Genomic DNA, 24,897 nt, shown 5'->3' on the forward strand with positions numbered 1-24,897 from the left:
AAATAAACCACACTTGCCTTTGATAGAAAGGGACTGGACTGAGAAAACAATTACACGGTAAGTTACTACAGTCCCAATCACAAAGTAGACAGCTACACTAGGATGACAAAGGCTTATTATCTTACTATCACAGGGTATTATTATTAATACCCTTATTATCAGCACATTTCAGGCATTATGATGTGACCTCCAGCCTGAACTACCACGCTCTGCATTTTACTGTCAGCAAGATAAAGCTCAAAAAATATTTCACAAGTGCAAATTCTTAAAGCATCATTTTATCAAAATAAAAGTTACCATGTTAAATATTTACAAGTATTTTTCCACATCAAAATATCTTAACATTTGATAAGGCAGCTGGTGGCTGGGTATCAGGTATTTCTGTCTTCAGAAGTGCTGGGCAGGCATCAGGAAGAAGCAAAAGACACATGAGAGCAGAAGCCCAGATTTTGGAACCTCACCGGTGTCTGCTCTGCTTAGACAGTGCTCCAAAACATCACTTCCAGGGGTGATTTCCCGTGGCATCTGGTGTGTATTTTCTAAAGAGGTGCTGGATGAAGACTAAATCACTCACTGCTGTAAGCAGTTGCACGGCTGCCTTGCTAGCAAATGAAGAGGGGTTTCCCACATTAAAGTGCGAGTGTGTGCATTAATATTTCTTCAAAACCAGTAATTTTGTTTCTAGCTTCTGAAAAGCAGCCTCAAACAAAGTAGTAACATACTATGAACCAACTGGGGTAACCAGTGGAGGCAGAGGATGAGCACAGGAACAGTGTCACATATTACCGTGTGTTAAAAACACCCCTTTCTAATAAAAATAAAGATAGCTGGGAGATTTGAATAACAGAGGTTTTCCAAAAGTATTAACTCTGGTTGGTCAGTTCCCAATAGAAATGACACTTCAGTGTCCTGGGGAATTTACAAACACGCTCAGTTAAACTTCCCAGCATCAATCAGCATCAATGCCCCGGCACACGCACACTCTTTCCTCCTCCCTTCTCACAAGCAGGATCCATCACAGGTTCATGCAGCCCAGACCCCGTCTATTTCTGAGCCAGACTGCGAGGAAGCAGTGTCACAGCTGTGCTAGTGCAGGTGGCCTGGCACCACATCCACCTCTCCCACATGCAGGTACGGGGGTTTGGCAGCACAGGGTGCAGTCCGAATCATCCATCCCCCAAGCTCAGCTGTTACTGGACTCACGATGCCCAAGCGTTCACCTAAAAAAAGTGGTTGGGAGCATGTCCAGTAAAACAACTCAGGTTAACCCCCAATTTGCTACTTAAACATAACAACTGAAGGATGGTATTTCACAGATACTACCACCTATGGGAGTACATTGAGCATCCTGCCGCAGGTCAGCTTATTAAAAAAAAAATAATAAATCCTAAGACACTAAAGAAACCCTAACAGCAAAACTATCCCCCAAAATCCTGTAAAATGGTATTCTAGGAAGTCCATGACATGGCTTTTCCTTAAGTTTCAGAGGAAACAGTCACTCAAGCCAGATGTTCTTTCAGAACATGCTGCCGCACACTGAAGAAATGGGTTATACGTAAAAGTTAAAGTGCTTTAATAGATTGTTGCATAATCATCTCAGTTAAAAGAAAAGTAAATCATAAAAAAGGGGTGAAAAGAAAATGGGGAGGCAGCCCGGCTACTGAAAAATTCATAGGTTTCAGTGACTTCAAGTGTTCTAAGAAATTTTGATCATAAAAAACGTTACATCTCTGTTTAATGTAAATTTTCCAGTTATGTCAAACTAGTTGCCAGACCATGCTAACTAAGTTAAAGTGCTTTAATAGATTGTTGCATAATCATCTCAGTTAAAAGAAAAGTAAATCATAAAAAAGGGGTGAAAAGAAAATGGGGAGGCAGCCCGGCTACTGAAAAATTCATAGGTTTCAGTGACTTCAAGTGTTCTAAGAAATTTTGATCATAAAAAACGTTACATCTCTGTTTAATGTAAATTTTCCAGTTATGTCAAACTAGTTGCCAGACCATGCTAACTAGTAAAATATCTTTGTTTTAAAAAATGATTAGTACTTCTGTAACAATGGGGAAATCACATTGCTAAGATGGTTTACCTTGTTTTATTTCTGCAGGTTTTACTCTTTCTCGTGCAGCTGATTTCTCCCCACAGGATTTCGACCTTTATTACTTGCTGACAACACATCTGACAAATAGCTTTTTGCTGTGGTAGCTGAGGTTGAGCCATCTGTTTTTTCTCTAGAGAGCCATGCCTTATTCATAATGGCATTTTTCTGTTTCATTCCCTGGGGAATAGCACCTGCATGCTGATTTCCTATTTGACCCCAAAATACATCATCACATTTCGACAACCGATCCCTCCCCTTCATGGCCCAGAAAGCATCACACTCCGGAGGCACCAGTGCATCCTTCATCCTTGACTGCAGAGGCCAAGGGGCTTCCTTGTGGATCGTGGGCAGGTTGCAGCCATGATCTTTCAGGTCTGAGGTGGAGGAGACAACTGAAGGTATCTGAGGAGGAAAGAAGAAAAGGAAACATAACCTCAGATGTCCCAGGCTACTCTGTGTGTTTTGGCTGTAGCTTCACATATAATTGTACAGTAGGCCTGTGTCATGCTCTCACTGGGATTAAATTAAAGCACACATGATGCATATTAAAAAAAAATAAATCCTGGAGTTTAAAAAGATCAGGTAAATCAAAGAACTACTCACATTCTGCTCTCACTAATGATTTTTTTTAATGACGATATTGTCATTGATTGCATATAAAAAGTTATATGCGATCAGGTTTTGAGCTGTCACATATATCCCCTGAACTAAATAAAATAATTTGAATTTCACATGTTACTGGCATTCTGAGTCACCACTTAATTGCATAATAAATTTCTTAACTAAAAGGACATTTCATCTTACATGATTTTTTCAACTATTAATGCCAAAAGCAGAATCTATCCTTTTACATGTTTCATTATTTTAATCCAAGATTATAAAGAAAATTTGGTAGAGTAATATTTGTAACCACTCTAGCTAACCGGCTCCAGTAATTGCATACTTGAATTTTGTTTCTCTACAATCATGGAGAGGTTATGTTGTCTCAGAGAGGGTGAAATCTCCTGTGTGTTTAGTTTAGCAGCAGACTGTCACAAATGCAATTGCAATTGATCAGCTCTGTTCTTAACAGGATTCCTGCAGTTAATGGAAATTACTATAAAGAGCTTCAGGGCATAGGAATAATTGGATCACTAAAATAAAAAAGAATTGGAGGAAAAAAAGGTAGGACAGTATCAACATGATAACTTTTTATTTTTTTAAATGTCCAACAATTTTCAAAGACGGTCTTACCAGAGAGCATACTATCATGAACACAAAAATTTTTAATTGTTTTTACATGCCCCAAGCCATTCCTAAACAATGGGCAAGAAAATGTATAGTGAAAAACATTAAGCATTTATTACCCTCAGCTTGTTTAAACTAACAATCAAGTGTGCATCTCTGGAAGCAATCATTCAAATATCTGTATGATCTGTTAAGTGACTGCCAAGAATAATAGATTTCACTAAAGGAGAAACAATGGCAACATTTTTACTGACCTGGCAATTTTTGCGCTGGTTTTGTCTTAGTTCTCGATGCAAGGCTATGATCCTCTCTGGACTTGTTAATTTTTTAGGAGAACCGGCGTATGCATTTGGAGTGATGTGAGAGCTGTGGATGCTCTCCACCTCTTGCTGAGAGTTTGCAGGTATTGACCCAGTCTTCCCATTCACTTTGACATATGTCTGACGATCCTCTGGCTGTCCGCTGGCCTGTGAAATGTCTGTGGAAGAAGGCAGCATCTGCAAGAGAAAATACTGTTTTAAGAAATTCAGGCTAGATAAAGATTTCCAGCTCTGTTTATTTCAGATTGGTGGAAGCCACTCGGATGAATTCCTTACAATAAATGTTCACACAAATTAAATGTAAAGAAACTATATCTTTACCAAAATAAGAAAAAGGATAATATATCAATTACTTTACACCTGAAACATTCCTGCATCTGTCTAAAATGGAGTTCTGTATTCATCAACTCTTCCCCAAAACTAAAAAAGTCTCTAAGCTTTAACTACAGCTAAAATTTGCAACTGGATAAGAAGAAAAACTAGGGGAAAAAAAGTAGAAAAAAATACTTGTTTTAAAAAATGCGTGTTAGTTCTCCTCTTAAAGAATCCCAAAATTTCTAACATGATTCTTTTACATGCATATTCTCTCACTCCACACTACACAACAAATTCAGGCTTTTGTACCTACATCATGCTCAAAAAAATTAAGCTGTACAGACTTCAAAAGTGTATTAGTTTAACTGCATGAACTCTTATACAGGCCCTCCTATTGTGAATCAAAATAATATTAACTCAGTGGATCTTATTTCACCTCCAAATCAATTTTAACACAACAAACATTATCCTTCTTGAATATCTTTGCTGAACTGAAGCCAAATTAGGAGAGAAATGGCAGCTGTTTAATTTTGCACCTTTTCATAACAGTTGTAAGCAGGAAAAGAATGTCTCCCTGAACATAAATGACTATCACAAGGCTGTAGCATTTTACCATCCAAATACAAATTTATTAAAGCTACAAGATCAACGTTTCATTTTTTTTCTGCAATTGCACAGAAAAACAAACAGAAGATTGTTAATGACAGTTTCAGCCTTTGAGTTTTTAAAAATTTATTTATTTTGAAAATTGATACATTTGATTATGAGTTATCACCTCATTGTCATTAGTTCTCTTGCAAAAGCTCCAGAAAGGCAAATACTATAAATATACCAGGTCAGGAATGGTTGCTTAATATAAACCACATTTTGTTTAAAATAAAAAATTGGTTTTGCTCTGTACATCTTTGATGAGCATCAACTGCATCAGTTGTGACCATTAAAAAGAAATAAATCAAAGGATTCTGAAATGCTGTAGCGGTGTAAGATTGCTCTGGTGACCCCTCCAAGCATTTATTGACCTGCTTATACATCAAAATACAATTCTATGATGGCATGAAGAAGAATGTATGGTACATTAGCTGTTGCTATTGCCAAGAAAAGAAATCTTGCAGGAGTGATCGCTGTGAAGTTTTATGAGAGTGATGCTGCTTGCAAGCAGTTCAAGAGCAGCTGTGACACCAGAGTTAGAGGGTACAGGTCTCAGTGGTGCTGTACTGTCCCATCGCCTTGGAGGTGACACTGAATCCCAGCTGCTGATGTGTACAAGCTAGCCAGACCTGAAAAAGCTCATCACTCTCATTTCCTGCTTGCAAAACAACCCTCAAAGCTCATGGGCTCCCTGAAGTATGTGCCTTGTGATTCTGAAGTACACCAACACACTGGTAACTCAGCTCGTAGGGTCCGGAGGGTGGGCTGTGCCAGTCCATCTGTAGACCCCGTGTGCTGCAGGACAGACCCTTCCTCAGGACACACCACGTGAGAGAACATGAGTGGTAAATGCAAAATTCATCCCATTTCACCTTCTGTTCTTGGCTCCCCACCATGAGAGGAGAGAACCAGTGCTGCTGAATTCTGGCCATTGGTCCTGTTAAAAGTACCAAACACAAGCATGTTTTCGGACAGCTGAGACCTTCCCCAGAAACGTCTACCACCTGGCACATTTACTTCAGGCTGAGCAACAGGCCAGGAAACAAGACAGTGACATCCAGGAATGGAAGGGCCACACATATTGGCCAACTTTGGGCACGTAATTTAAGTTGCCACTCTTCCCTAAAAGACTTTCTGTACACTGATTACGGAGGGAGTCTGTGACACTATCTGGATAGTGCATTTATTTAGCTAGGGCAGCATGAATAGCCAATCATATCCTAACATCACAGGCACAGATCAGTTGGAAAGTGAACGCTATACATTTGGATGCTCCCCTATGATAACAGAAGCCAAAGGCAGCTGCAGAAGTCCTTGGTTTCTAACCAAGGTTATGAGCACAGTATCTCCTCAGCCCTCACAAAAAATGCCAGCTGGCTGAAAGCGATGGAGGGGTTACAAAGGGCAGCCCTGAAACGTTTTGAGGCATGAAGAGACTGGATCTAAAATTATTTGATGAGAATTTCCTCACTACAGGAAGCACAGTTAGAGGCATCCCTGGTGATAGATGACAGTCAGCAGGAGCAGAACAAGTTCTGGAGCTCAGTGACCCGTGCAAAGGCAAATCACTGTCCTCCTCAATAGGCAGGGGAGCTGGTAAAGCTACCAGAAAAAAAATCACAGCACAAAATCAAAGCTGTGACACTGGCACATTGCATTTCTAGAAAAATAGCTTCCTTGCAGGGTCCATCCTTTCCTTCTATTTCCTTCAATTATTCAGCCCACAAACTCTTCTGCCTCTTGGGTTTGCCAGATTCTGCTCCAGCCAAACAAATGAAACTCAGTAGAAAGGTGGCTTAATACAAACCCTGATCAGAGAAACTGCTACCACACTGATGAAGTTTTCACACTATATGGTCTGCACTATATTTGAGATTTGGTATGATTCTGTCCAAAAAGTTTGTCATTAGTGTTTCATAAGACTCTGTGAAACACTAAAGATTGTATTTTCTATAGTGCTATGGGTAGGGATGTACTAGGGATGCCTCTAAGCAAAAATCCTGCATTTGTCTCAATGCCGAGACATTAATTTCGTCTTTTCTTGTTGTTTTTGGTTTTCAGTTTGGTTTTCTTACAATATTGATTCCATTTTCCTTTGATATTTTTTGCTTTCCTCTCAAGTTTCCACAAATTACCCCACTAGGAAGAAAAGAAAATATTGTGATATTCCACCAAACATGAAGAAGTGTAAACTTGTGTGCTGCCAACTTCTTGAAATGATTGACATTAAAAACAAAAAACATCACCTTCCCCCAACATTGCAAAAATAAAAAGTCATTCGTGTCAGAGATAAGAATAAAATGTTTAAATTAATCTAGATAGTTTTAATTGTATATTTTATCTTAAAGTCTACCATTTATCAAATAATGGAATAAAAATAAAGGAAGCTAAAGTCTACCACTTATCAAATAATGGAATAAAAATAAAGGAAGGTTAGTTTTTAAAGTTTTTCTTTTCTTAAGCATGGCTATTCCTTGCTTGCATTTGCTGTTCTAGACAAACGCATGCTGTTGTCTATGAATTAGAGCAAAAACCACTGCTAAAATATCTGTATTATGTATGTAGTCAGGAAACAGATCTAAATCTTTGTCAACCAAACCCTATTTTACTTTAAAACCTTGAGTATTTACCTTCTCCTCCAACACCACAAATTCTTGAGATACCCTTTGTATAAACAGCCATTTAAATAATTATTGAACAGCTTTAGCAGTTATTTCACTGGAAAGGCCAGGCTGCCCTTAACTGTTTTTAATCTGCATTTTATACCCTTCAGTATTTTTAATAATCTTTCTGAAGGTCAAAAATAACATATCTGTCAGAAATGGATTATACCCCTCTTTAAAATAATTACTAAATAACAACCACCATCTCCTCTCTTTCATCCCTTAGAATTCCAATGATTCAGGTCACATTTTCTATAATGTCAGAAAAAGAAGCCTCTTCCTGCAAAAAACCTTTGTCTTGAAAGGTCCCTTGGTGTTGGTCAGCATTGTCCCCAAAAGACTGAAACCCCAAAGTTAAACTTGTTCTCGCCTTGAGAGTGGGATTCATCAGACTGAAGCATATCTCTTCCTGGGCTTCTTCACAACCAATGGAGTCCAGCTTCTCCAACTCTTCCCGCTATCTAAAGCAGATACTTAAAATAGGCAGGATACCTCCTTGTAAGTACCTTTTTCTCTCCACTAACTACAAAAAGAAACACCACGGATGTGATTGTCTGAAGAACTGACATCAAACATGAAATATTTCTCTCCCTCAGTGCCAGAAAAGCTTCTGATCTCACCAGTCACTCACAAATCATTTTAAGGAGAGCATCACAGAATATTATTTCAGGCCTGCTTCCTTCAAATATGATTCACGAGAAAGCAGTAAGTGGTTTCTTACAAATAAATGAGTAGGAGTAGGGGGAAGAGAAAAAAAAAAGCAAAAAGCATTGTTCTACCAAGAAGCATCTCAGAAGAAATCCCCTGATACAAAGGAGGATTAAGCTATACTGTTCTGCACATTTATTCCCTTTTCTCTGAAACAAATAATTCACTACACTGGACACATTCTTTGCCTGGAGCTTCTCATCCATAAGGGTTAAGATGACTCCATGAAAAGCAATAAAAAGCACTAGCATCTATCCCTATATTCCTTGCACAAATTCCCTCTCAACCCTGAAAATGGGGGCAAATAGCCACAATGGTTTCAGATCCACTATGGAAAGAATATATAAAATGTGTCATCAAGTCAAAGCCTTCCAGCCAAGGCAATTGAAGTGAATGAGTACAGCAGCATTATGCATTACAGCCATCAGTCAGCTGGACAGAGGCTGTTGACATAAAACCAGGACATGTTGGCTCAGTCATTTTAGGGAAAGAATTGAACATACTCCTGTTCCTCCACAGAGGCCCGGAAAGAGAGAGAAAAGGCCCCAAAATACTGCACAGCTGCACTGGCTGGGGTGAGCTGATGTAAAGGGCAAGTCAAGCTCTCTTGCTCCTCAGTGTGGTTCTCTAACATATCAAAAGCAGCATGGACATACACTTATGGACACAGTCTCACGTTCAAGCTAGTCAAACTGGGTAAAGCCTGTTTCTTGAACTGCAAGTAGACACCTAAATTCAGAAAAAAATGAAGCCTTCTATTTCACATTTCCTATTAGTTATCTGAAGGTTCTTCTCTTGTTTCCCACTGTTACCATCTCAAGTAAACCAGTTGATGCAAATCCCAGTCCCAGTCCTTTTTGTTAGCTGTTCAGTGAACCTGAATGTCTAACACCAGTTGATGAATGATGTCCTGTGTACTTTCCACTGGGAGAGACAGAGAAACAATCATTGTTAATAATGCCCTTGATTAATTCTACAACAGCAAGAAAATAAAGATGAGGAAAAGGCCTTTCCAATTGAAAATAAATAAATAAATCAGCATTTAAAAGAAGATGATTAAAATGGAACATGACAAAAGGCCACATATTCTGTGCCTGACATTGGACATGTGAATCCCAGCTATAGCACTGTGTTGAGTGCCACGTGCACCCGCTGGAGGCAGCCCTTGTCCCCGGGATGTCCTCTTCAGACACTTGTTATTCATTTTCCAAACATAAAATAAGACAAGGTTTTAATTATGTCAGTTGCTTAAATTTATTATTGTGTCTTTACAAGGGGCTTCCATAGTTTCTCAGTTTAGGTGTTTAAAAAGGAAATCACAAAAGCTTAGAAATTAACTTCTTTGTGCTTCCAAAAATTTCAAATCCATATCAGACATACATTGTCATTCCTATGGCTCCCCAAAAGGCTATTTTTTTTCAAAATTGAGAGGCAGACGTGATGAAGATTTTCCTCACCACCCTGCACACAATTTTTGTTTTCACTACAATGCCATAGGTGTTTTCTTTGGAGGAAAAAGAATTGAAATAAAACCTCTTCTGTGTAATAGTATGTTTATTATGATAAACTGCACTAAAATTAAATTAAACTACACTAAATTACTTAATTAAACTAAATTACAAATTAAGAGCTTCCTGGTGAACAGTTTTATAGCAGGAGAAGTCATTCAAAATCTAGTCTCTTTTACAGAGACTTAAAAGAATATTAAAGGAAGGAAAATTGACTTTTCTGAACAGATTACTCCAGTGTATATCTCGATGTTTGTTATGATAAACTGAACTAAAATTAAATTAAACTACACTAAATTACTTAATTAAACTAAATTACAAATTAAGAGCTTCCTGGTGAACAGTTTTATAGCAGGAGAAGTCATTCAAAATCTAGTCTCTTTTACAGAGACTTAAAAGAATATTAAAGGAAGGAAAATTGACTTTTCTGAACAGATTACTCCAGTGTATATCTGGCCACAGTGAAATACTCCTGGAACAAAATCATGACTCAAGCGAATTTTATTATTCAATCAAAAACATTTGAATGTAACACTGGTCTGTGAAAATAATCAAGAATAACAAAACTAAAAACGTGTACTGCTCTGCTAAACTGAACTGATTTGAAGTTTTGAGTTAGTGCAAATCAGCAGAATAAAGCCATTGGGACAACAGTGATTTATCGTATCTGAGAACAAAGTTTAGAATGCTGAAAAGTGAAGTCTGAAAGGAAGCTCCAAAGATGATTGGTTTTGCATCACACTCTCTTTGTGTTTGAGTATTTTAATTGCGATGAGCATGAGGAAGAAAACACTTCTGGCAAACAGAAAGGAATGACCAACCATCCGTTGTGTCCTGAATGAGCAAAGAACAAAAATTCACTTTTGTCTTTAAGCTACTTCTGGCAAACAGAAGGGAATGACCAACCATCTGTTGTGTCCTGAATGAGCAAAGAACTAAAATTCACTTTTGTCTTTAAGCACGAGTAACTTGTTGATGCCCATAAGCCTTCCACTGAAGCTGAAGCTTCCTAGTACACAGCTAGGGTAGATCTATCTAATCTACATCCAATTCCAACACAGTGGAGATGGAAAAAGAATTCTTAACAGAATTTTAAAACATATTTTCTTCTGAGAACTGGACACAAAAAGTTTTTTTACTGAACTACAAAAGACACTGAATTGAATACAGAGTCCCTTCTCCCTTCAAAAGGCTCTGGATCAGCCCTTCATACATCACTGCAAACTCTAGGTTGAAATTCATCATTAAGCCAAAGCTGGCATGTCTGCTGCCAACGTCTAACAGGCTTCCATTTGTCACTGGGTCCAGAAATTAATAAAGCCAATTGCCAATCTTTAATTTAAAATGGAAAAGGGAAAGGGAAAGGGAAAGGGAAAGGGAAAGGGAAAGGGAAAGAAAAGGAAAAGAAAAGGAAAGAAAAGAAAAAGAAAACAACAACAACAACAACAAAACAAAACTAGCATCAATCCACTAGGTTTTCTCTGGAAACGTTCAAATGTTAGGAATGATTTAGACGTGAAAATCTGAGGGGAAGGAAGGGAAGGGGCTTTCAAAGGACTTTTATGTAAGTAAAGGCTGGGCATAGCTCTGGAATCTTAGATGTGAATTCCGGTGAGAATAAGAGTTGAAACACAAAAAATAAATCCTCAAAGTTGAAAAGCCAGTTTGGTTTAACATATGTCTACGGAATTCAGTACAGGATTTTTAAAATCAAAGGAATGTATCACATGAATATTAAATGGATTCTCTTCTTTTTAATTGTAACCATTATTTATTAAATTAGGAATAGCAATACTTGGACATTTTCTCACTGGAATGTTTTCCATTGGAAAACTGATCCATAGAAACCTAAATTTTTCATGGGAACATACAGATCTGCCTTGGCAGGAGAGGTTTCCCGTTACACATGGAATTATCACAGACCAGAATGGTCAGAAGCTCAGCACCAAGCTGTCCAGTGAGAGCCACTCTGTTCTCTGCATGATCAAACAAACCAGGCTTGAATCCCATTATGCCTGAGTCTAAGTGAGACCTCTGGCCAGTATGGTACTGGGTACTATGGGAAGGGGTTTGTGCTCCACTTAGCAAGAATAGCTAAATAACTATTGAAGCAGGGAATTGAATGTGGGGCTCCTATGTTGCAAATGAACTCACTGGCCATCAGAATACAGATTCAGTCTAATTCTCTGCTCTTGGAGCTGCTAGGCTTTGTGATAATTAGACATTCAGGGAGACAGTGTGAGTGTGAACAGTATTTTGATATTTATTGTATCGGGAAGCTTCACATTAATGTTCATTTATCACAGCACTGTCTGAGAAAATGTCTGAAGGCAGTGAAGTATTATCTCCCTTCTGACAGATGAGTTACTAACTACTGTCACGTAAAACATTCATTTTCAATGTAAGCTTGGGTGAGACAGTGGTGGACCCAGACTTGACATACTCAAAGGAGACATAGCCAGACACAGAACCCAGCGAGAGCGACTCTGTTCTCTGCATGATCAAAAAAAACCAGGCTTGAATCCCAGTATGCCTGAGTCTAAGTGAGACCTCTGGCCAGTATGGTACTGGGTACTATGGGAAGGGGTTTGTGCTCCACTTAGCAAGAATAGCTAAATAACTATTGAAGCAGGGAATTGAATGTGGGGCTCCTATGTTGCAAATGAACTCACTGGCCATCAGAATACAGATTCAGTCTAATTCTCTGCTCTTGGAGCTGCTAGGCTTTGTGATAATTAGACATTCAGGGAGACAGTGTGAGTGTGAACAGTATTTTGATATTTATTGTATCGGGAAGCTTCACATTAATGTTCATTTATCACAGCACTGTCTGAGAAAATGTCTGAAGGCAGTGAAGTATTATCTCCCTTCTGACAGATGAGTTACTAACTACTGTCACGTAAAACATTCATTTTCAATGTAAGCTTGGGTGAGACAGTGGTGGACCCAGACTTGACATACTCAAAGGAGACATAGCCAGACACAGAATCCAGTCCCATCCTGCAACCATCTTATAATGAAAGGTTGATGGCACATGTAGATATAAAGGCACATAAAACCCAAAGCATACAAAACCCCAAAGCATATAAAAAAAGGTCTACTCAAAGATAGAAGACAAGAAAAAAAAGTTATAATAAATATTTATGAACCAGCAAACTCTCTTGTTTATTTTCCTAATTTTGAACGCTATTTTCCTTGAAGAATCAATCTACCTTTTCCTTAGCATGCACTTAAATTACTTCTTGCCACGGAAACAACTATGACTGAGTGATAGCTTGCAACACTTAATAACACTAGACGAATAAGATTCTTCAGTGATACAGAATACACTCTGTGTGTAAAAATGCAAAATAATCAGATAAATAATCCTATGGATTTACTACACTATGTGCCCATTCTAGGCATCTTTACTTCTGCCGATGAAAAACAGATGTCAGTGTCATTAAAAAATATATTATTTTAATGTACTCATTTTGCAGTGCACTGTGTTAGCTGAAGTACAAAACACAGTATGAACCTATGTTCTGTGTCCTGCTGTGGTAGGCAGCCCTTTCCCACTATTTTACAAATGCGTTACACAAAATATTTGTTTTTCCCCCCAGAAAGTTTCTACTTGAGTATACTTGACACCAACATTACCAAATATTGTTTGGGTATTTTTACAGGCTTTGTTTAAAATAATAAGACAGAGAAAATCAAAGGAGGGAAAAAAGAGCTTGTTCAGAGATTACTGAAGTACTGCAAGGGAATTCCTGTTTCTCCAGGTTGCCAGATTCAGATTCCTGTCATTAAGAATGTCTTCAAGTAGGTGTTACTCCAAAAACATGCAGCATATTCCAAGCATCTAAGTTATTAATGACAATTTTGAACATATCCAGGTATGAAGCAGAATGTATCCCACTGGAACCAGTTTAATTTTGCCAGCAAAATGCAAGTAACTAACTTCCTTTTGAATAAATGATTGTCCACTGAGTTGACTTAAGTCTTACAATGATACACAGTAGAACTTTCTTTTCTGATATGAGGTGATGCATATTGCAGGAAGAAAATGCAGAATTCACATTTAAAGTGAAACTGAATAATACATACCGCATTATCCACTATGATACTTTGTCAAAAATATCAGGGAAATGGTTTTTGCATGATGTACTTTGTGATAAGCTTCAGAAGATTTAAACCCTGACCAAATCAGCAGTAAAACAGCCAACTCCACTGAATTTTCTGAGGCAATATTTATATTAAGTGCTGAAATATATTTTATAACTGCACATGTGGGTCTCACTAAACAACACTTAAAAAACAATAAATCACTGCATTAATACAATAGTGGAAATGGGAGGATCCTACAAGGAAGTACAAGCACTCACCTCTCGATCACACATTGGTGTAAAAGCAACTGTGTACTCTGCCAGAGTCGTGTCATTCACCAAGTTTTTCACCTCTTCATCAAATGCAGAGTTAATAATTCCTCGCCTGTGAAATTCATCATTCATCCTTGTTATCAAGCTGTTCCTTTCCTGGCACTTTCGGGTGAGGCAAGCCAGCTTAGCCTATATGGCATGAACACATACATTGATTTCAATGTAATTGACTATATTTTGGGTCTGATCTGTAAGTTCATGCATTTTGACCCAAAGCTATAGATTGCATTTCTATGTTTCTAGGCCATTAGGTGCCTCTGCACCCTGCAACAGCAATGCAAGCACACAGGTAAACTGGACAGAGACGTTCCCTTTCCATGTACGAGGTCCTCTCTTTTGACAGGCTAAAGAGCAGTATATATGTCAGCAACAATAGCAATAATGTCAGCAAGCCTAAAGTTACTGCCTAAAGCCCAGTAACATCTAAATTAGGGGCAGCTGCAGGAGGCAGGCGCACACACAGAAGCCTGTACACAAAAGGATACACCTCTGTGTAGGTCCTACATGGGCTTTCAGGAGAATGCAGTACCTTCAGAGGAGCTAGTGTCAACTTCACTTCAGACCTTCTCTTCTGAAGTTCTTTTTCCTGAAAGGTTGGAAAACATTCTGCATTAATTTATCCAAGAGTCATTTTAAAATGCTGTAGCAGTTTTTGGCTGTTTGCTTCAGACCTGACTTCCAAGGGGTACATTTTGCATGTTTATGCGACCCTGCATCACAAACATGATGAAGCAGTGTAAGGAATTGGTTATGGACGCATAGGCCCTGGCACACAAACACTGTCCTACTAGCATTAATGTTGGCCTTTGTGTATTACCAAATGCTTTTGGACGTTTTTAGATGGAGCCCTTTATTGGTGAGGTTGTTTCATCAAAGCAGCATCACTTTAAAGACTTGGTATCCTTCATTATGCACTCATATTCCTATTTACTCTGTGAATCTTCCAAAATACTTCTTTGGGAAAAAGTTTTTTCCTATCTATATTATGCTGTAGAATGCAAGAAACAAGGAAGGGTTTTCTGCATTTTATTCAGGCTCTGAAAAGTGAGCATCAACAACTTTCTACTCTGACATGATTGATGCACATCCTCTATTAGGAGCTGAGCCAGCTGACCTAGTCTGTACCTTGCGATTTAAATGTTTATTATTCATGGGAAACTTGTTTTCTGATTATGCAGAAAAAATACAGTATCCTGCCAGGTAATTTCTATTACAAATCAATACAGTATTATTTGGCAATAAAGGACAGCTTCCTTTGCATTCATTTTGCTTGAAAATTTGTATTTCTATGAAGCCTACAGTAAACGTAAGTGCATCAGAAGAAGACTCCCTTTATGAGAATTCTGTTATGCTGAAAGAGGTCACATGATCCTCAGCTAATAAAGTGTGGGCTTGGGAAGAAACAGAGTAGATAGGGCAGGAGAGACACGTCTTTGCATTGCACTAGCACAGGGGGAACAAAGAAAAAACTATAATTATGTCCCTGCACTGGAGATATTCAATTCTTGATGAGGCATGGAGCAAAACATTTTGCCAATGCAACAGAACAATTAGGAGTTGCCTATTTATATGGATAGCGCATCTCACCCTTTACTCACCTACCACCAGATATGCACCATCAGTTGCTACAGGCACCAGACACTACAAAAGAATTTCATTTTACCACCACTGTTCTGGTAAGAGGCATCCTAACCAGTGCCTGAGAGAAGCCACTAACCATCTGCTACAGGACTGCTTTAAAGCAAATCACACTGCATGACAAGGCCAGGGAAAAAAACAAACCAAACAAAACCAAACCCAACACACTCACAAACAAAACCACAAGCTGTAGAATACATGGATTTACCATGGAGAAAGTAGGATAAAACTTGCACGCAGTAGAGAGAAGAAAATCCTCTTGTGTATTGGGGAGGGACTCTTTATCAGGGAATGTAGTGATAGGACGAGGGGTAATGCTTTTAAACTGAAAGAGGGGAGATTTAGATTAGATACTAGAAAGAAATTCTTTCCTGTGCGACACTGGAACAGGTTGCCCAGAGAAGCTGTGGATGCCCCATCCCTGGAGGTGTTCAAGGCCAGGCTGGATGGGGCTTTGAGCAACCTGCTCTAGTGGGAGGTGTCCCTGCCCATGGCAGAGGGGTTGGAACTAAATGATCTTTAAGGTCCCTTCCAACTCCAACTATTCTATGATTCTATTTCAGAGGAAAGACAGAAGAGAAGCACATTCTACACATTGTATAAGGATATGAAGAATACCATTTAGAGAACACCATGTGCAAGTTGTTTAAGAGCATGATGGACAATTCCAATTTGGCTCACTCTGTAACTATCGTACCTTTAAAAAAAATATTTTCCAAAGAAATAGGAAATAAGTTCTAAGGGAAAAAATTCCAAGTAGGAATTTGTTTCTGCCTAAGAGTTCAGCAGTTCTAGCCTCACAATAAGACAGTAGCTTTGCAAATGTTAATGCCTGTACCTGCTTTGCCAGGTGAAAAATAGCACACAAGTACAAAAACTGCTCATGCAGGTATACTTGTGTATACATGGGGGCTCTCACCAGAATAACTATGTCAATTAATAAAAATACAAACCACATACCTAACTGAAAATGTGTTAATGAACTCTTAGTATGTAACCCCAGCAGCTGGATCAAAAAGAGTTAGGGAAAACTCTACCAAAATTCTGTCTTTAGCTCACTGTGTTTCCTAATCTGATGCAGTGCAACAAACAAATCAGGAATGTTAAAAATCCTGACAATTTAAGCCAAGGAGGTGACTCCGTAAAGAATTTCAGCACTACTTTGCTTGCATTACACTATGGGGATTACAGCAGGGACTGGGAGCGACTTTTATTATAGTCTATTATCTTTCCATGACTTTGACCACCCAGGCAGTTCACATCTTCTCCTGATTTCTCTGAAGTCAGGAGTACTTTTATAAGCCTGCAAACCATTTAATTATCCTCAGGCTTGTTCCCAGGAAGGAAGACTGTTTTAGTCCTCTCCTTTGAGAAGAAAGAGGTAGAGTCTGAAGTCTAACCTCAGATTTGTCCACCCACATAAGCACACAGAAAACAGCTTTATTATACCTTTTCACATAGCTGAGCCTGAAGGAGTTCCACTTCATTCTGCAAGTCGTGAAACTGATTTTGTAATGCAGCCTGGTCCCTGAGCTGGGCTTTCAAGGTCAGCACTTGCTGCTGTAATCTCTTCCTGGCTATTTTATTCTCCTCTATTTCATGAGCATCTTCCACAGTGTACACAGGCTAGAAAGCAAATATACAGATTCTCAAATGAGATGTATAAAATAATGAAAATATTCTCAATCATGTTTTAGCGCACAACAGTTCTCAATCAATATACATGCCTACCTTGTACATATAAAAAAAAGAATTAAGCTGATATAAAATGTATGACTTCAAGTCTTCATAAACATATTACCACTAAGATCTTACACAAATCTTAAAATTGTTTATGAACAAGGATTTCTTGATCCGCTTTGAGAGCAGGTATAGGACTGAGATTTCAAAACGCTTCTTCAAGGTAAGTATTGCATTATAATAATTTAATATCTGGGGGAACTGGGGCACAGACAGATTAAATGACCAATTTGTGGTCACACAGTGTGTAAGAATAGAAGTCAAAAGTCCCCATTCTCCTGCTCCAACTGCTATATAATACATCCATTGTTTTTCTACATATAATTATCTCAGAGAGCAAATTCAACTCTCCCAGTTATATTTTTGTTTCGGAATATTAATAATAAAACTAATCAGATTTTAAGTATAAGTTTCAAAACTATTTAAAAATAATATATTTATTACATTAAAATGTAGCAATAGTGATACAGAACAAGTGAAGGAGGAGCTTCTGGATTTAACTCCTCCTGCCCCACTCTCCAATATTTTTTCCAATTTCATGCACTTAGATTGAAAAGGTTAGTGAGAGCTTTAGATTGATGGTCAGCACCACAAGGTCAGCTCTGAGAAGTGAAACATATAGATTAAGAATGAGGAAAATCTGAAGAAAATCTTGTGGAAAACATTTACACTATTGTGAACTTATATTAAAAAAATATTGAGTTGATACACACAGTTGCTCAACATTTCTGATTACACATTATATAAGCAAATGTAAAAGATTAAGCATTTCAGTGATTAAAGTAAAAATTCTAGTCAGACCTATGATACACTGCCGTAAAACCATATTACCTTCTGTCAAAACATGCAGGAAGATGGTTTGATTCTAGTGATTACTAACATTGATACAACTGAGACAAGAGATAATATTCAGCCACAACGCAGAACAATGCAGTTAAATATTCTTTCTACTTTTTGACTGTCTTTCCAACTTTGACACCTTTGGTGACTACAACATACTGAAGGCACTCTTTCATAGAAAACAACAAACTAAATTGACAGATCACATAACTGTGCCTGCAACACATCATTGCAACACAGATAAAAACAGAAATAAGACATGTTCATACTGTTCTCCCTAATGAAGCAAGTCCTCTCTACACAGCATCCAAGCAAGTCGTGCGTGCTTTGTACCAAACTTTTTGGCTCCCTCTTGTGTTTAGAGAAAAGAACAATAGCAACTGCTGGACACATCAAGAATGACTAGAACAGGGTTGCAGTGATAAAAGCCTGAAGATGAGTCTGAGATGTGGTATTTTCCTGATCTTTTTTCACCCCACAAAAAGTATGTTAAATAAAAAATGGAAACACTTCTTAGCTGAAGATGCTGAATGGAAAAAGAGGTTGGGACATAAAAAAACCGCTTGAAGGTTAAAGACAGAGCAAGCAATATATTTCTTTTTGCATTTTGCTGACCTGCTAGCAGTTTTCTGTAGTTTAAAAGCATAAATGAGGCATAAAAGGTTTATCTAGGATCACTCTGTCAGATGTCCCAGTTAACAGTTGCTGTTTGGTTGTGCAGTTTGACTGCTCCAGAAGGGTGTAGGACCCAGCAGCTGGGACTGGGAAATAACCGAAGGATAGCTGAGCCCAAAATGTAACATTTAACTCATTGCATTTTTATAAAACCTGGCAAGATCTCTAGTCTTTGAAGTTGGTGCCTAAACACTAAAACCAAAAATAGCATCTTCCTTGTGTCAGTGTAATTGAAGGATAAACCCAGATCTGCAATGTACATGTATCTGCATCTTTGACCACATGAGATACATGTGCATTCAAGAATTTGACATTAACCCTACAACAAGTAATTAAAGTGGATGAAGTCAGATCCAAACCAAACATTGCAATATTGCATACATATTTACTACTACTGATTAATAAACACTAACATGAAAAGTTCAGTTATTGGAGGGATTTAGAGGGGGGTGGGTGAGAATTGGAAGAAAGGCTCGCCTGCACTTTTTCCAGTGTAAAAACATTCTGCCAAGGTTGATGAATCTTATTCCCATGTGAGTCATAGAAATAATTCACACTTTAATTCAATGACCAACAAAACAAGCAATAGTTGTCTCAGACTGTCCCCAAATCAAAGGGCTAAAGCACCATTACCCAAAAATGCCCTCAAAGGCTTAAGTGTTAGCTTAAACAAAATACCATGACACACCTCTGTTTGTTTTCAAACAATTTGTTTCTTCTTACTTGAAAAAGATTTAATTGTTTCAAGATGTTACATGCCAGTAAATCATAATGATAAGAATAATATGTGTTTAATTTTCGATTATCAGTCAGAATTCAGCTGTCTAGACATAAGCACATAGTGCCACATAGGGTGTACAAGCTAATATGAAGTAACTGCATAAGAGTTGTAGATGACCAGCCCTTGGCCAGGATGCCCCAAGGCATTTAAATGGGATAAGCAATGACATTTAGGCAACTGAACTGAGCCCAGAATCTTTACATGTTCCAGAATGTGTTTTTATTTTCTTCCATATCTATCCAACCTGTTCAAACTAAATTTGCAAAAGTTTTAGTTTGCTACAAAATTGCTTTTGCAGCTGATAAAAGTTGCATGTTTCTTATTCACAGTTTTCTTGTCAAAGAGGACAGAAATAACTTCCGGGCTAGTTAAAAAGTCTTTATGAAAGGTGCTTGCAGGAAATTATTCAATAATTAAAAATCTTTCCATAAAACACTTCATTTTGGTGAAAAACATAAAAACTTTATCATGACACAGAACCACCTGAAAACTCAAAAAGTTTTCATTTAGAGCAAAACCAGAATTTCTGTGATATACATAGATTCCAATGAGTCTTTCTCTCCCCTGTGTGACAGAAAGATTTCCTGTATTTGGGGATACACACTTGGGCTGCACGCATCAGTTACAGCCTTTGACTCCCCATTAATCCCACTCACTTGCAGTGGAAGTTGCTCCACAGAATATCCAGCATCACGGCTTCATTTTGTCTTTCCAAATCTATTAGTCAGGGCTAGAAGGCACAAAGGCCAAATACTGGGACAACTGGTAATTTCTCCAACCACAGAATGGGAAAGGCAGAGGGCACTGAAGGGAAACACCTTTCATTAAGGCCACCTGAAAATCTACACTTCAGAAAATGACTCTGGCTAGAGAGAACAGGACAAGAGCCCTCCTGAAAAATGGAGGTATCTAGAATGCTCATGCAGAGCCCAGACTTTGAAGTATTCAGTACTTCAGATGGTCTGCCTTGCATAATATCTGCTTACTTTCAAGTTTGCCCTTGGTTCTCTATGGTCACTTCAAACCTATTGCCAATAACAATAATGGTTGTCTCTGCCTCCAAAACACTCCCTCCAAAGGAATACGCTTTTCTCCGTGCCATTTACATACCTACCATTAATTTGCAGCTCTGCTTTCCAGGCATTTTGTCCCCTACTTCTTGTTTAAGATGGTCTAATTCTGAGAGAGCCTGTGTCAAACGGGTTTTGATTTCTTCGTATCTTGATTCAGCAAAGCCAAGTTCTCTGTACCACTTCTGAGCCTAACAGGAGGAATAAAAAAGCAAAACTACTGAGTATGATTAGTCTAGCAGTGATATCATTTCTCAATACCAGCTTACAATCATGGACTTGAGTCTGATCTCTAGATCACAAGTTTTACATTGTTGTAAATTGATTAAAATAAATGGAATTACACAATACACTATAATCTTATTATAAGAAATTAGTAAGACTTTTAAAGTAAGTCCTATAGAAACATATCTAACTAGAGCTATGTACAAAAATAGATTAATTTTTAAATTGATTTCTAAATTTGAAGGTACCTTGAGTATTCTGAATAAAGCTAAAAAAAGCAGTGGTGAATGCACTCTCTGTTTCAGAGATTACAGCTTTGAAAGCCCTCAGAGCAAATGGAAAGTAAGACTTTTATCAGCTAGGGAAAAAAGTCTTCCTGAGAAATGTCAAAAATGAAAAATGCAAAGGAGGAAAAAAAAATGCTCCATGTGTTCACCCTTATATTTTTTCTAGAATGAATTTTCTCCACTTATACATGTTAGCTGTAGTTTTGAAAATAACAAACAACAAAACCACAAACAAACCACTCAGTAGATCAGCTGGTTGCCTGACAGCAAGCTCTTTTATCTTCTTCTCCTTTGTGAAAGCAAAGGCTTCATATTCTTTTAAGTAAACTGAGGAAGCTGGTGTAATACACAGAAGGACTAGAAGGACTCAAGTTTATCAGATTTTTTAAAAAAGAAAAATTAATTGATCTTTTCATGTTCAAATTACAAGCTCAAAAGTCATTTACCTAGCCATGCATCAACTCATGCAAATCCACTCCTTCATTCCAGTTGCCTCACCTGAAATCTGGGAAGTCTTATAAAGCTATTAAAGGACAACCATTACGTACACCCACCTGCTACTCTTACATGCTCAACACGCTTGTTACTACCAGTGTTTTTTTCCCAGGAGGTCTGAGTTATGCCTGTTATTGCATGAAACTGCCCCATAAATACACACTTGCCATAAAAGCAATACATTTCTGCTTAGATAAGCACATGGTGGAGATTGCTCAATAAAAAATAGAAATGTGAAAGCTAATGCACTCAGAAAGGCACAGCACTGAAAGCTTCTTTGGTTGGTATTAAAACTGCAGATTTACTTTAGGCAGTCACAGAACTAGCCATCCAAACAAGTCTCTGTGTAAGTGGTGTTGGACTTCTTGTTTACTACACTGATGTTAAGAGAAGGGACATGCTTTGCACCATCATTGGATAGAGCGAGACCCCTTAGCAGTGTTGTCAGATTTTACATCATTTTGCCTCTCATTCAAAAACTATTTTGAATTCAGGTTTGGCGTAGCCTTGGGTGCTTCTACTGCCTTCTACTCCCCCTCACTCCTAGTGATGGGGAAGGACACAGCCTGCCCAGAGATGGCCACACCAGATAGTTTGTGCCCTATGCCTTTATTAAGCACTAAGCTTCTGTCAAAGTGTGCTGATGGAACACGGCTCCACCTGAAGTTCTGACCAACCATGAATGACCGTGCAATTCACCACTTAACTGAAAGATCAAAGAGGTACATTTTTGTTCTGCAGTTTTGTAAAAGCATTAAATCCTGGCAGAAAGAACAGCCAGGTAAGAAAACAAGAAAGAAAACAAGTTTGCTGCTCAGAATTTCATCAGAGTGGGAGATTACCTCTTTTTTTGATTTTTCTAAATCCTTTTGCTGTACTTTGAGTTCCTCTTCTGCCTTTTTGACTTGCTCTTTCATCTCACTGTAGCTTTGAAACATGCTGTCCTGGATAAAAAACAGAAAGGCATAACTTCTCTTACCCACACAAAATGGCACACCAGTTTTTACAGAACAATATACAGTTTCCTTCTGAATTACTAAAAAAGTTTGCATAAAATCAAAATATTAGAGATAACTCTTTCCCTGTTGATTATTCTCAGCTGAAGCAATAATTCTGCTTTTACAGGAACATACTAATGTCCATAGAATTTCACTGTGGTGTAAGATGCATGACTACAGAGAAAAAAACTTGGACAAGAAATCCACTATAAGTAAAGACCCTATCTTTAGGCATATGCTTCATGAAAATCAAAGCAGTAAAAAAAAAAATAGACCCTATCAGAATAAAAGTTATTAAGTGAACATGTGTATACTTTTCAATAAGTCATGATTATTTCACAACCTTGAATACTTCATCATTATAACAGAAATTTGTGGAAGTCAATTTGCTTTACCAGAAGCTTTTACTCTTGCAAGAAAATAAATAATTTTAAAAATCCTGAAATAATGCACTCTCTTAAACATTATTTTTAACTTTAGCTTGCTGTATCACTTTAAAATTCTCTAATACAACAATCGAATAATTTTTAAACATTAAATTTTAACTTTAGCTTGCTGTATCACTTTAAAATTCTCTAATACAACAATCAGAAAAAAACTCTGTGGTATTTTGTCTTATATTTAAAAGTTAACTTTAGCACGTCAGATCTCCAGCACATGGGAGGTTACAACATTTTCTATATAACAAAGTTAATTTAGCTTTGTCCTCCAAATGGAGGACATCTCCAACTTTCTTTAGAAGATCCTGTTTTATAACATACTTAATTGTTATTATTTACCTCTTTTCCAGGCAAAAAGTTTGAGGGATCTACAACCAGAACTCCTCCTTCTTCAGTCTGAGTTGCACTACATGCTGTTTTAACTTTCTTTGGCTTAAGACCATGTTGTTGACTTTCTTCTTTTAGTTTTACTATCTTTTCCTTTGTTTCCAAACTTTTACCTTTTCTCAGCTCTTCATAGTTGAAACCCAAAGATGACATTAATCCTTTCAATTTATTATTTTCTAAAATAAAGTTTGCATTTGCTTTCTGAAATTCCCCAAGCTGTTCTGAAGCTTCTTTCTTGATTCTGTCTATTTCTCTTTTCAGTACATGTTTTTCCTTCTGTAAATCAGAAATAGTTTGATAGCTGCTGGTTTTGCATTCTTGAAGTTCTGAAACCAAGGTCCTGTATTTGTCTTGTTCACACCTTACTTCTGCCAAACATCCCAATAAAGTTTCTTTTTCACCTTCTAAAAGAGATATTCTTTGTAAATTACCCTCTCTCTCTTGTATTAATTCATTATATTTTGCTACATAATTCTCCTTGTCTTGTAATAATTTAGCTATTTCTTTGAAGCATCTGCTTCTTTCTTCTTTCAGGTCAGAAAGCATCTGGAAATATCTCTTTTTCCTTCCATCCAGGGATAAAACACTCCTGGGAAGTTTATTCGATGCAACTGTCAGTGGGTCTTTACCAGAATTCCTATTTTTCTCTTCAATACATGAGAGGTTTTTAGAGGTTTCAACAAAAAATGCTCCTGAGCTCATGGTGCTTTCTTCTGATGAGCTATTATAACATCCACCAGCAACTTCTTTCTCATTAAGTAAGTTTTGGAATGAAACAACATTAGCTTCATCTACCGCTAAAATGTATTGAAAATACGCATCCATCTCTTCTTCCAGTGCACACATTAGCTGAGCATATCTCTCATTCTCCTGTTGCAATATACAGACTTTTTTGGAGTAATTTTCATTCTCTTCCATCAGTAGAAATATCCTCTGGGAACACATAGCCACTACTTTTTCCAGTGCATATATTTTTACATTACATTCATTACCACCTTCCAGTGGTGACAGATGACAGAAACACTCATAAAAATTGCTCCCTGGCAGGAACAGTTTGTTTAAGCACACATCCCTCTCCTGCACAGGAGACAACGTGTTTAGCGGATACCTCTCTTCCTCTGACCAAAAAAAATTCTGAGAGTATGTATATTGCATGTTTTCAGCAGCTATTTTTTGACATGAGAAATTCTTCCTGTTTGGTTCACATAGTTTCAGGGTCTGTTTTTTCTTTTCTTTCAGCCCAATATTGCTGGAAGGATTTGTTTGGCAAGTTGTTTTCTGAGGTTTCTCTCCTTTCTCCTCCATTTTTATTATGTCATCATTACATACCCTGTTCACATCAGAGATGCAGATTTCTGAGAGGTTTCCTTGTTTCTCCATTAGTGTCCATAGAATTTCACTGTGGTGTAAGA

General features: G+C 37.7%; 1 protein-coding gene across 2 annotated transcripts in view; it reads right to left on the reverse strand.

The window, feature by feature from the left end:
* The window catches only part of LOC106884614 (chromosome unknown open reading frame, human C4orf50), a 71,554-nt gene extending 46,709 nt beyond the window's left edge, over positions 1–24,845 (reverse strand). Inside the window, exons 1-10 of one of the 2 annotated variants that reach the window (XM_014936121.1) lie at positions 23,438–24,845; positions 22,503–22,604; positions 20,698–20,844; positions 16,997–17,173; positions 15,756–15,872; positions 14,439–14,495; positions 13,856–14,038; positions 3,581–3,823; positions 2,088–2,501; positions 310–1,220 (exon numbers count right to left, since the gene is read on the reverse strand). In XM_014936121.1, coding sequence (XP_014791607.1) covers positions 2,109–2,501; positions 3,581–3,823; positions 13,856–14,038; positions 14,439–14,495; positions 15,756–15,872; positions 16,997–17,173; positions 20,698–20,844; positions 22,503–22,604; positions 23,438–24,790 — 2,772 coding nt within the window. In that variant the 5' untranslated portion in view covers positions 24,791–24,845 and the 3' untranslated portion in view covers positions 310–1,220; positions 2,088–2,108. Of the gene's footprint in view, positions 1–309; positions 1,221–2,087; positions 2,502–3,580; positions 3,824–13,855; positions 14,039–14,438; positions 14,496–15,755; positions 15,873–16,996; positions 17,174–20,697; positions 20,845–22,502; positions 22,605–23,437 lie in introns of those variants that run through there. The other variant, XR_001411269.1, reaches the window with a different exon arrangement.
* Positions 24,846–24,897: the final 52 nt, after the last annotated feature.

The sequence above is a fragment of the Calidris pugnax genome, unplaced genomic scaffold (genome assembly GCF_001431845.1).
Source record: "Calidris pugnax isolate Ruff unplaced genomic scaffold, ASM143184v1 scaffold14, whole genome shotgun sequence".
Lineage (NCBI taxonomy): Eukaryota > Metazoa > Chordata > Aves > Charadriiformes > Scolopacidae > Calidris > Calidris pugnax.